Source organism: Miscanthus floridulus, chromosome 9, assembly GCF_019320115.1.
Source record: "Miscanthus floridulus cultivar M001 chromosome 9, ASM1932011v1, whole genome shotgun sequence".
Lineage (NCBI taxonomy): Eukaryota > Viridiplantae > Streptophyta > Magnoliopsida > Poales > Poaceae > Miscanthus > Miscanthus floridulus.
The window spans coordinates 22,496,437-22,509,486 of NC_089588.1; the positions used below are offsets into that span (position 1 = coordinate 22,496,437).

The following is a 13,050-nucleotide window of genomic DNA, read 5'->3' on the forward strand; positions in this document are numbered from 1 at the left end:
TCATATCACTAAAGTCCAATGGCTAGCTAGCAAACTGGCCGAGCAGGGACCTGCGAAACGTAAGATGGCAGCTACTGGTGAGTACGGCAAGGGCGGCAAGGATCCAATGTTGGCGGCAGAGATGGCTACTGCAGCTATCGAGGAGGTTTGGAAGGTCCCGAAGCGTGCGAGTTCTCAGCGTGGAAAAATCTGGACTTCAACGGAGGTAATTTTCAGGTTCTGGATCCGACAGTGGTCCATGCTATATAGAGAGAAGGAGTGTCCACTGTTTAAGATGGACTGCAGAAGCTGGGAAACCTTAACATTGGCAGTATTTGCGAAGTTTGGATGGAGTTTTATATTTGAATCGCGGCTTAGTTTTTTTCCTTGTTTGCTGCGCTCGTTGAACTTTGTTTTTTCGCTGATGTGCGAGCCTTGTGGCTTTGGTTTGTCAGCGGTATACCATCTGTGGATGGTAGAGGCTAGAACTTGGTTTCATTATGTGAAAAAAGATACAATGTATATCTAAACGCATATCACATATTTGTTACATTAGGATAGTTCTCAAAGTAGTGGTTAAAACGAAAGCGAATGCTTAAACCATGCCAAAACAGAGATATAGATGGATCCAAAGACCTGCACAAACCAAAGCACACTAGAAATCTAATTAAGTCCGGACCATGGGCAAAGCTAGATCTTCTGTGTAACAAAATAAAGGTGAATATAAAGTACTCAACAAATGCAACCCTACCCTATGGAGTAGATGAAGACATGCATATGGATAATTCAAGGAATAGGGCTTGGTTTGATTTGCATAAAACTATCTTTTGACACGTGTAATGTTTTGGTTTTGTACATATTTTTGCAAAAGACATTTATTTTCTATATATACTAGTATTTTCTGAAAAAAATGGTTTGCGAGTTTGTCATATTTTAAATGCTATTGAACACTTTGTTCTCACAAAATATAGCACACCACCATTTCTTTTAGAAATCACACTCGTATTTCTACACTCATCCCAATCCGACTAGTTGCTGATACCAAACCATAATTTGTCTGAGACCACGAACTTGGCTCTCGAGATAAATTTTACACTCTGCAACCGTAACTTAACACCGTTTTAAAAACAGACAAAGACCCCCTACCGAGGGTTGCTAGCTGATGGGGCAACAGAGCAAAAATGGGTCTGAAATCTAAAATTCATGAAAAACAACACGAATGCTGTGTTTATATACTGTAATGAATAATGACGACTTGTGTGATACATATTCAGATCATCGCTCACAACTCCAGGTCTTTGACAGTTCCACACACTCCAGGTCCAGGAGCACATCATCATCATCGGAATAACTCTGGAAAGGACCACATGATGAACCTGGCATAGATGTCATTCTCCAAGAACTCTATGTGTGCAGCTCTGCCGATCATGGTGTTCAGGTTCCGCCCTTGGGCGGACTGGTCGAATATAACGTCACAACGCATGAATACCCGTGTTTCCGATGTTGGTGCCCGGATCTCGTCCAAGCAGTTGTTCAGCATCTCAGTGAACACCTGCCCACGTTTTGAGTTATCTGACGACGAGGCGTGGCAGAGGTCGATTCTTGCTGAATGATATGGGACATAACCATCCTAGCAAGTAGAATGATGGCAGTTTCAAGTAAAGTCGTGATGTCCAAATTTAAGCCTGGGGAAAGAAACAATGTTGGACATACGTATGCAGTACCTGCGGTGATGATACCAGGATGATGTTCTTGAAGTTCTCCAGAGTCTTCAGCTGTTAAAATTTGAAAAATAAAAGACAAATACATGCGACAAGTTTGACTAGATTCAACAGTAGTTCAGTTTTAAAAACTTAATATAATGTATACCTTGCAGAGCTTGTAAAAGAATGTATTCTGTGGGTCGTGGTCATCACTGAAAGTGAGCTGATGCATGCACTGCATTCCCTTGAGCCGTTTCATGAGCCAGAGGCCAGAATTGAACAAGGAATTTGGGCTGTACCAGTAACCTAAATGAGGCCCCGATATGGACATGTATGTATATAGGTTCTTCAGAAATGGCTCCAATTTGGGTTCTTTTGAAACAGAAAGATAAGATTAGTCATCACATTCACACAACTGATAGGAAGGGGAAAATTCTGAAGTCCAATTTGAAAATACCTGTGAGGGCACTTCTGAGGATAATGTTCCCAATAGAATGACCGACAAAACTGAGCTTAATCTCTTTGCAACCTCCATTTTTGGAATACTTGTCCACCTTTCTTTTGAGGAATGACACTACTTCATTAGCGAGCCTTCTACCCATTTCTTTAAAATCTCCAGACGTTCTATCCTCATTTATCTGAGACAGTAGGCACTCAGCTCCAGGATCAAGCAAAAGCCACTGGTTTTTAACAAGGCGTAAATCCAAATGATGTCCCTGTTTATTTTTGGGATCAGCAGAAGTTTCAACTAAATATGTTGCAGATATATGTGATGAGGCTGAAACAATTATTACCAGTCCCAAGAAACTTACCTGAAATCCATGCACAAAAATGACAGCTCGTAAAATGTGGCCACTCTTGAAACCACAAGTTTTTTCCTCCAATGATTGTCCTTGTAGTAGAGGTGGCACAATAGTACCCGCGGGTTCTGAAGCATCTGTTAGAAAATCCTTGCTAGAACAATGTTGCGGAATAACCATTACATGCTGCTCTATGCGGACAACAGGTATACATGAAGGATCAGCATAAATATGCATATCTTGAACAGACGGCGTGTTAATCTGCAGTATGTTTTCCATTAGTATCCCTTTTTTTCTTGAAAAGCACCATAAGTGTAGAACTTGAATAGTATTCCTGAATTGAACAAAGACCAACCTTCATTTGTGCTATACTTTTCCTGTGCAGTTCAGCCTGTGACATCGAATTTTTTATAGGCTACAATACATGGAACCACCAAATATATAGCAACAAGAAAATACGTTAGGTCAATAATGCAATTTCTCATATAAATTAAAAGTGATCTATGGTAAACATTCAAGAGAAGGTAATTTACATCATGATGGACCTTTCGTGAACTGGAAATCCGAATCAAATGGCGAGGAGAGTCATCATTCATGCTTCTCAAATAGCGATGTGGAATCTCAATCTTTGAATGAATAATCCATATTGACCATTCTGCTTTCCGATCAATATCCCACATATCATGCAAATAATCCAATATCTTGACTTTATGTGTCCTGCAATGGACCAACAAAAAATTGGTGGAATACTATGAAAGAGTCATGATAAGTTTATAACTAAGAAAACATAAGACGAAAACACCCGATCAATGGATACACCCATCTTCTAAAACGAAATGCATGAGAAGATAACTCACCTGTGAAATTTCAAGAACTCATTCCATATAAATGAGAGTTGGCTGCTCACAATTTGAAATAGTTCAAACAATTCTTCCTCAGATAGTGTATACAGCAAGATATCTTCAGTGCTTCCAACCACAACACCAGAACTCTGAAACAAGTTGTGAGATGCATCAACCAATACATATATTCTAAAAAATAGAAAGCTTTTTTCAGGAAAAGTGAAGTATATATACCTCAAGAAAATCACGTAAGATGCCAGTCATCTGGGGACTACGCTTTGTGGGTGTACCTTGCCCATTATTGTAACTGGGCGAACCTGACTTTGATGGTTGAATTGTCTCATATTTACCAAGGGTTAAATCAGTGTGATCTAAATCCTCAAGAGTGTTACCAATAGCATTACTGATCTTCTTCACTTCTTCAAGAAGTATTTCCCTAGAAATTAGTGATGCCTTCACAATATCATATGACTTTGAGCCAAAACTTCGTTCCAGCGGCTGCATGTTACATACCAACTTATATTCATGAAAATAAGAATGCAATTTATTCACTTCTGTTACTAAATGCCTATCGGCTATTGGCATGGCATAAAAATTGAAAACCATAATCTGCCGCTGCCCCTCTCTCTCTCACTCACGGGTGGACAGCAGAAGTCAACTCTGCTGTTCCATCTAGTCACCGTGCAGTATGGCAATATATCATATTTGTGTACTAGGATTATATAGGAGTAGTTAGGGGTTGGAGTACTTGCCAACCACCCATGTACCTGGGAAGGTATAGTAGAGTTGTATATATTCTAACCAAAGGCAATGGAATAGAGTAGTTCAGTTTGCCACATTCAGAAGTAGAGTTCGACCGGCCAGCGCTGGTGCTTGTGCTGCGTGTGTGTAACACCCTAAAAATTGTACTTTTGAAAATAGAATTGAAATGATTTATTTATGAATTTTATGCTCAAGAAATATAGGAAAAAGAATATTTTTCATTATATTAAAACTCAACACAGGGTGTAGCAACATGGTTGAGCATACATGCTGTGCATTTGATTTATTTTAATGAGTGGTTGAATCTAAAATTCAAAATGAATTCAAAATGCTTTTGAAAATGAATTTGAAAATGGTTTTGAAATAAAATAAAAGAAAATCAGAAAATAAAAGAATTTAAAAAGTTGTAAAATTAATTTTTGGAAGCCAACCAAAATTGGTCATTTTATTTGAGTTGAAAAGTATATCTGAAATAATATTTGAAATCGGTTTTGGTCCAAGGTTCAAATGAATTCAAAACCTATTTGAAAAAGTATTAGGAAAAACAATTTAGAAAAAGAAAAGAGTAAATCCTCTCCCCTTCTGGGCCATGGCCTGCTCCAGCCCAGCCTCTCTCCTTCCCCTCACTCCCCCTCACTCCCCGCGTGGGCCGAGCCGGCCCAAGTGCTCCCTCCTGCTCGGTCGCTCCCGCTCCCGCTCCCGTGCAGCCCACCTGCTTAATTCCCACAGCCCAGCTCGCGTTCTGGCCCGTAGTCCGCGCAGACGCGCATCTCCTCTCTCCTATGTCTGTCTGACGTCCTAGACCCGCTCCCTCTCGCGCCAACAGTGGACCCGACCTGTCAGCTGTTTCCCCTACCTTCGCCCTATGCAGCCCGGACTCCGCCGCGCCGCCGGTGAGTTCGCGTCCGCGTCGCCTCCTCCTTTGCATTGCCTTGCCTCCCACACTTTCTCCCGGCCATAAATACCGAGCAGCGCCGTACCCCGCCGCCTCCATCCCAAGCCTCGAAGCTATTCGTCGCCTTCACCCGAGCCGCTACAACCCTAGCTGTAGTTCACCGTTGACGCCATCCGTACCATCACATTCCGCGTCGCCTCCGTCCTCTTCACGCCGCCGAAAAGTGCTGATGCGAGATCGCCATCATCTCCTGATTCACCCGGTGCTTTTTCTTCGTGCTATCGTGAACCATAGACCGTTTTCCAAGAACACCGATGAGCTCGGTCGCCGCCGGCCATGTCCACCGCCGCCTCCTCTTCTTGTTCTGGCGCCGGCTATGCCTTCTCTCTCACCGGTTTGTTTCCGACCGACCGATCTGAGATCAACGACCTAGATTAGAAGATACCCCTTCGCCGGCTTTTTTGCTAAAGAGACCCCGAGTTTTTATGAAATCAACCCGCAGTCCGGTGTCCATGTAAAGTAATTGTAACCAGACCCTTATTTCTCCTGTTCTAACCCCTAGATTTTCTCAAAATAGTACCCGCAGTCCAATCTTTTGTAAAATTCAGTTTTTATTTAATTAAAAAAGGAAAATAAGATCTAGTTATTTACAGTTTTGCCACTAACTTTTTTAGGCCATAACTTCTACGTTTTAACTCCATTTTAGCCCATTCAAGTAGCGTTGGATTCGTAATAACATAAATTACGCATTAGTAACAATGTTTATCATATCACTAGCTCTAGAATTTCATAGTTTAAAGCCTAACTTGATTAATAATTATGCAACTAGATTCATAAATAACATATGATTAATTCTACTTTTGTCTTCTAAATTCAAATGTAAATTTTGACTTAATACAACTCAGGTATTTCTGTGAAATGTCTTATACATCCTTTTATATAGTTAAAATTAATAAAGCTCTTGGTTCACTTTTATAAAGCAAATCTTTCGGTAGTTGTATTTTTTTCACCGAAGCTCCGATTAGTGTGCTTTTTGCGTCTGTGTATTCGTAGTAACGTGTAGAACATCTTTAAAACATTTTCACTTGTTGTTTTATATGTTTGGTGTACTATTCTCATTTAGTTCTATTGTTTGCTTCGTGTGTGATTGCATGGATGTTTGTGTGGTGCTTTATGAACATGTCCAGTCGATGAGCTATACGTGGTGAATCAAGAAGGAGTTCCTTTGAAGTTTTGGACTTGAAGAAGGATCAGGGTTTAAGGCAAGTATAGCATGGGATTATCCTTGTTGTTCTATTCACTTTAATATCATTTTAATCATATGCATGTGTCTACCTTAGCGACCGTAGTAACTTTCCTAGCTATTTGATATCTTGGATGCCTTGTTACCTATGTGTTATTGCATTGGGTAGTATGATGCTAGGGCTTAACTAAAGCCATGATCTTGTAACTTGACTAATGGTATATGCAATAAACACTAAAAGACGTTTTTAGCAACATGGAACAAGGGGGCTAGAGCATTGGGCTATTTTATGGTGTTCTAGATTCCTCTCCCTAAGGACTTATATGTAAGTGATCATCCGGGACTTACAGTACAACTGTGAGGGCTACATGGTTCTGGCTTTAGCTCAGTATGAGGACATTTTCTAGCTTGTTAGTGGTTACCTTTATTGGCGTAAGAATGGCTTGCCGAATCAGGTATAGGACAGTCTCTACTCTTATGTGTATAGCTATGATGGAATTGTGTCATTCGACAGAGGGTTCCTATATCTGTTTGTCGAGTGAATCTAATGGCCCAAACTTGTTAGACGAACCTTTGAGAGGCTTCATAGTGAACCCTACCGACCTTCCTTGGTAGTGGGTTAAGAGGCTCGCGACCTCGGATGAAAGGGTAAATCACGACTCACAGTGAAAGTGTACAACCTCTATAGAGTGTAAAACTGTTATAACAGCCATGCTCACGGTAACGAGCAGCCTTGGAACACTTACGGAATAGATGATGAACACTAATGATACTGATAATAAAGATGCTCACTAATGATTACTGTTTATGCTATTCATTATTCATGTTTAACTGATCATGTGTTTATATGGGCTTTTGAATAAACTTGTTGCCACCAAATTGCTAAAAGATGACTCATTAAAAGCTAATCGTAGTTAAACCAGTGTCAGCCTTTTGAGCCTCATGAACCCCATGTTATATTTGTTGAGTACGACATGTACTTACGCTTGCTTTATTTTTCAAATATTTGGATAAAAATCCCGGATGGGTACCAGATTGCTATAGTTTGGACGAATTAGGCTTGTGATCAACCAGTCAGATGTCCCTGTGGAATTGGAGTCTTCACCCGAAGACTAGAGTTGTCTTTCTGTTGTTTGTTATCTAAGGTTATATTCTTTTATACTAAGTATGTTATATATTGATATTACCCTTATTTGTAGCTATATGTGAGATTTGACTTTCTGGGCTCACATATGGTGTGTATCTGGTTTTGTTCTTAAAACCGGATGCTACAGTGTATGTGCTCTGTTCTCAACTCCTCCTCAACCTCTAGTCTAGTGTGAGTGTGAGAGTGCGTCGGTGAGCCAATTGCTCACTCGCGCGTCTTGTGCTTGACGATGATGCCGTTCGAAGCTTGGTACGGGCGAAAGCCGAGCGTGTCCTTCCCCAGGATGTTCGGTTGCATCGGCCATGTCAAGAAGACGAAGCCGGTCCTCACCAAGCTAGAAGATAGGAGCACGCCGATGGTGCTTCTGGGCTACGAGGAGGGCACCAAGGCGTATCGGCTCTATGACCCGCGCGGAGGAAAGGTTGTTGTCTCGCGTGATGTCATGTTCGATGAGAAGGTGGCCTAGGACTAGGATGGTCTGAGCACGGGGAAGCTGGCGGCTTCAGCAGCACCTTCGTCATCGAACACTTGGTCATCCAAGGTGGTGGAGATGCTGGAGAGGAGGTGCTGACCACTCCAGCAGCAGAGCCGAGCACCCTGGCAATGGCTCCAACCACTCTAGGAGTGGTGTCAAGCACTCCGGGAGTGGTGCCGACCACTCCAGGAGGGGTGCTGAGCACTCTAGGAGTAAATCCGACCACTCCAGGAGTGGTGCTGAGCGATCCAGCAGTAGTGCCGACCACTCAGGCGAAACAAGGGACTCCTTCGATGACACCGATCGAGTTCACCTCTCCTCCAAGTGACATCAGCGAGTTCATAGATGCTTTCCACGACGGCGAGGAGGTGCGGTTCCGTAGGCTGGACAACATCATCGGCAACATAGGGTCCTTAGGCCTGGCGAGAGCTGCTTCTTGTTAGTGCAGAGGAGCCACTCACGTTTGCGCTGGCCGAGCGCGATGCCAATTGGCGATGGGCGATGCTGGAGGAGATGAAGATGATCGAGGAGAATAAGACTTGGTAGCTTGTTGATCCGCCTCCAGGCTGCCGTTCGATCGAGCTGAAGTGGGTGTACAAGGTGAAGCGGGATGAGCGCAACGCCATCGTCAAGCACAAGACGTGCCTCGTTGCCCATGGCTTTGTCTAGCGCGAGGGCATCGACTTCGAGGAAGTCTTTGCGCCGATAGTGCGCATAGAGTCCGTCCAACTGCTGCTAGCTCTAGCAGCGATGAAGGACTAGCGCGTTCATCATCTGGATGTAAAATTGGCCTTCCTCAACGGTGAGCTGGCAGAGACAGTCTTCGTCAGGCAAGCTCCGGGCTTTGCCATCAAGGGAGCAGAGCACAAGGTACTCTAACTGCGCAAGACGCTCTACGGGTTGTGGCAGGCCCTACGAGCGTGGAACGCCAAGCTTGACGCCACGCTTGGCGCACTTGGGTTCACATGTTGCTCAACAAAGCACGCGCTCTACATGCGGCGACAGGGAAGGTGGAGCTCGGCGGCGGCGTGTATGTGGACGACTTGATCATCATCGGCATGCGTGTGGAGGACATCGACAGCTTCAAGCGTGAGATGGCGGCTCGTTTTTGAATGAGCGACCTCGGCGCACTCTCCTACTACTTCGGCATCGAGGTGAAATAGGGGAAGGAGGTGCTCACGCTCGGTCAGAACGCGTACGTGGCGAAGCTATTGGAGCATAGCGGCATGGCTGATTGCAAGCCTTGTGTGACTCCGATGGAGGAGCGGCTGAAGCTGACGAAGGCTAGCACCGCGGCGAAGGTAGATGCAATACTCTACCGGAGCATGGTAGACGGGCTGCGCTACCTAGTACACATGAGGCTGGACATTGCATTCGTGGTGGGCTACGTCAGTCACTTTATAGAGGATCTTCGAGAGGATCATTGGGCCACGGTGAAGCGGTTGTTGCACTATGTCAAGGGGACGGTGGATCAGGTGATAGTCTTCCCCAAGATTGGCGGTGGAAGTGGGATGCGGCTCACGGTCTTCAGTGATGCAAACATGGTGGGCGACATCGACAGACAGTGGAGCACCTCCGGCGTGCTCGTGTTCCTCAGATCGGCCCCAATCTCATGGCTATCGTAGAAGCAGAAGGTGGTGGCGCTGTCTACGTGCGAGGCGAAGTACGTGGCGGCAGCCACAGCAGCGTTCCAAGCTGTGTGGCTACGCCGGCTGCTGGGCGAGCTGACCAGTGGGGAAGCTCGTCCGCTAGCACTGATGATGGACAACCAGCCCGACATCGCCCTCACGAAGAATTAGGTCCTCCGTGACCGGAGCAAGCACATCGACATCAAGTTCCATTTCCTTAGGGACTGCGTCGATGGATGGCAGATCGTCATCGAGTTCGTCAAAATTGGACGGCAACTCGTGGACGTCCTCACCAAGCCACTCGGCCGTCTTCGGTTCTCGGAGCTCAAGAAGATGATTGGCATGGTGGAGGTTCCTACCTCGGGTTAGTAGCAGAATTAGGGAAAGAATTGTAAAATGTAATCTGCTGCTGCCCCTCTCTCTCACTCACGGGTGGACAACAGAAGTCAGCCCTGCTGTTTCATCTAGTTGCTGTAGCAGCATGGCAATAGATCATGTCTATGTACTAGGATTAGATAGGAGTAGTTGGGGGTTGGAGTATTTGCCAACCACCCATGTACCTGGCAAGGTACAGTAGACTTGTATATAACCAAAGGCAATGGAATAGAGTAATTCAGTTCGCCACATTCAGAAGCCGAGTTCGACCGGCCAGTGCTGGTGCTTGTGCTGCGTGTGTGTGCTCTGTTCTCAACTCCTCCTCGACCTCTAGCCTAGTGTGAGTGCGAGAGTGCGCCGGTGAGCCGATTGCTCACTCGTGCGAGAGATCTCGGGCCAACAAAAATATGGTCTGCAGCTGATGCTTGATTAAATCTCTAAGTAATATGTGTATTTGTGACGTATTGATTACAAGCATATACATGTGGTTTATGTTAGCAACATCACAAAAGAATTGTAGTGGAAAAAATATCTAAAAAATATAAAGAATCACAAACCTGTGTACCTTCAGTGATGATGATTTAGTCACAGCGGCTTTCAGGTACACTATGTGTATTGTCAGATCCACAAGTGCCGAGTGTAAAGCGTCAAAATGGACAGGGCAATATGAGTGTAAGCCCAGGAGTGCTCTATGTGGGATCCTAAATTCATGGACAGGTATCAAATCTGTGTCATCACTTGAATCTTGAATTTCAGTCCTATGATGCAAAAGGAAGCAGCTTATCAGAGTTGATGAATGCGGACTGTAAAATTTTGGGTGCACATGTAATTTAACACAATAACATACACACCACCCATTCCCCAGTGTTGGGATATATATGAGCTCGAACTTCAATATAACAGAAGAAGTTGCTGGACCCTAGAATGGAGAGAGAGTACAGATCAGGCTAAAGTAAACCAGGTTCATTAACAGAAGTAAAATTTATAATACTCAAACCTCGTCTTCGCTGTTGGGTATGTAGAAGGACACCATAACTGATAGATAAATATCTTGCCTAGAATATTTAACAAGAAATGGCTGTGTATAGAAGCTATTGTCAACATCGTCTATTTTCCAAAAGCCAAATGAGCTCTTCACACCAATATCAATAGCTGCATAATCCACCTAGCATGTCATTATCTATTAGCCAAAGATTTGAATTCAAAAGTCATGGTTAAGAAATATAGGAAAATGTCAAAAAAAATTCTGGCACTTCATTCTGTTCCTGGATGTTCTAGATTTAATTATACCACCAAGGATTAACGAAAACATAATGATAAACCACTACAAGAGGGTTAACACATATTTGTTGTTTCAGTATTGTATTATATTATCTAACAATAATGAGGTAGCGCAAGTGCACAAGGGCGGCTGCTGCTGCCATTTTGTTGAAAAATACTGTCGCTACAGTAGAATTTAGCAGCTGCGGTACTGACAAAAAAGCCAGTCGAACAGGCCTATAGTTTTCCAAGGTGATGTCCAAAGCAATTTTCACTTTTCATCTATACTTTGACTTAAATACAAGTCAAAATAATCACTTAATCATAATTCCCTTGAGAAACTTCGGATTCTAGCTATGTCAGCCAGTGGAGAAATTATTAGGATGGCCTACATGTTGATTTTATATATATAGTACTGAGATAATCATTTGCTCTACTTATAACAATATAATTAGTTCAAGAGTAGGTATGATTTGAGTCAGAAACTACAGTGCAACAAGCACAGTATTTTTATCTCAACTTTTTTTTTTTTTTTGCAGATTGATTTGCATAATGCATATATAGTACTGATCATAGTGAAGCAGTGAATTTTCTTTTCCTTCTTGAAACAAGCAAAAAAAACTGCATGTCATTGTATTATTAGGAAGATATGAAACAAATTGAAGTAGGGAAATTATATTTGAGGAAAGCTCATCATGAAGTTGGCAAGCAATTTGAACGTTCATCTTTCGCTCTAACCTTCAAATCATGCAAGAAATATATCCCACAGAAACCCATGCAACAAACAGAAAAGAGAGTTTTAGACTACCCTAAATGTTGATCAATATTAATATACGAGAATCATTTAATCTACTTATCGATATAATAAGTACAAGCGTGTGAAATTGTTCTGCATAATATTTCAACAACCATTTTGCCCAGCTTTCAGAAGGAACTACCCCATGCTTCCATCGTAATCAGATATCTGTCATAATGAAGCAGTGGTTCATGTTTTTTATTTTGTCGATGAACAAGAGGCGTGAAATTGCATGTCATTGCATTAAGATAGGAAAACATATCCAAACAGAGTACAACACAAAAAATTATATTGCATGTTAAATCACGCCGAGAAATATTTCCCACATAACAGAATGAAGGAGGGATTATTTTTATGCATCAAGAAAGGCGAATTCGCACCTTCGTATTGCGTGACCCTGGCCGGCGAGATCGGTGCTCTATTATTCTCGCCGTCCTCCCACAGGGCACTAATCTTCATGCGGTACCATCTGCAAGCAAACAAAAAAATCAAGGCCAAAAGGGAAGAATTGAATTTCAATGCGTTGCAAATAATGCAAAAAAACAAGGAAATGGAACAGCAAGAGTCCCATAAGAATATGATTTGTTTGGACGCCAAATTTTGTTCTCCAAATTAACAAACAATGTAATGCGTATCTTTTTCTACCCATCAAGAGAGCCAAAAGAATGCATGCCATTTTAACAAAATATGAGAAAGTTAACATGTTCTTGAAAGGAAAAGGAGAGGGATGACAGGAAAATTTTCCCGGAATCCTTGATACCCTTGCTGGAACAGGTCCAGGTTGTGGAAGCGGTCGATGTAAACGGCCACCTCGTGCGCCGTCTCCATGACAACCGACCGACGCCCGTGCGGGAATCGCCACACGGCGGCGATGTGACGCTGGCGAGACCGCCCACCCCCTCCTCCAGCTCCGCGTACGTCTTGGTGGTGGGGCCACCCTTAAGCGCCCTCTCCTTTCTTCCTGGTCCCTTGTTGGTGTCCGACGCTTTTCTAAGCCAACCAATGGTCATACCCTTGCCGTAGCAGTCACTGTAGCGTCACTATTTATAGAATCTATTTTTCTCTCTCCTTCCTCTCCCTCACACTAACACAATCGGAGTTGGAGAAGCTAGTTTTTTTTGCTCCCCTGGCTCTTGCTTCTGCGC

General features: G+C 43.3%; 1 protein-coding gene across 2 annotated transcripts; it reads right to left on the reverse strand.

The window, feature by feature from the left end:
- Positions 1–1,121: 1,121 nt before the first annotated feature.
- Positions 1,122–12,837, reverse strand: LOC136481542 (uncharacterized). 2 transcript variants are annotated; one of them, XM_066478876.1, is made up of 14 exons: positions 12,666–12,837; positions 12,286–12,374; positions 10,847–11,001; positions 10,701–10,768; positions 10,415–10,607; positions 3,559–3,822; positions 3,340–3,473; positions 3,016–3,199; positions 2,838–2,897; positions 2,495–2,743; positions 2,140–2,398; positions 1,849–2,054; positions 1,704–1,754; positions 1,122–1,609 (listed from the first exon to the last, which is right to left on the reverse strand). In XM_066478876.1, exons 1-14 carry the CDS (start codon positions 12,731–12,733, stop codon positions 1,319–1,321), a joined length of 2,271 nt encoding a protein of 756 aa, XP_066334973.1. In that variant the 5' UTR covers positions 12,734–12,837; the 3' UTR covers positions 1,122–1,318. The 2 variants fall into 2 exon arrangements, with proteins under 2 accessions (XP_066334973.1, XP_066334974.1); XM_066478877.1 differs by having other exon boundaries at positions 10,847–11,014; positions 12,666–12,690.
- Between the last annotated feature and the right edge of the window lie 213 nt (positions 12,838–13,050).

Coding starts and splice junctions, on each gene's coding strand:
- LOC136481542 (XM_066478876.1), bottom strand. CDS start 12,733: ATGGAGACGGCGCACGAGGTGGCCGTTTACATCGACCGCTTCCACAAC. Junction 10,608..10,700: donor CCAACACTGGGGAATGGGTG/GTGTGTATGTTA, acceptor TTTGCATCATAG/GACTGAAATTCAAGATTCAA. Junction 3,200..3,339: donor GAGTTCTTGAAATTTCACAG/GTGAGTTATCTT, acceptor GGTCCATTGCAG/GACACATAAAGTCAAGATAT.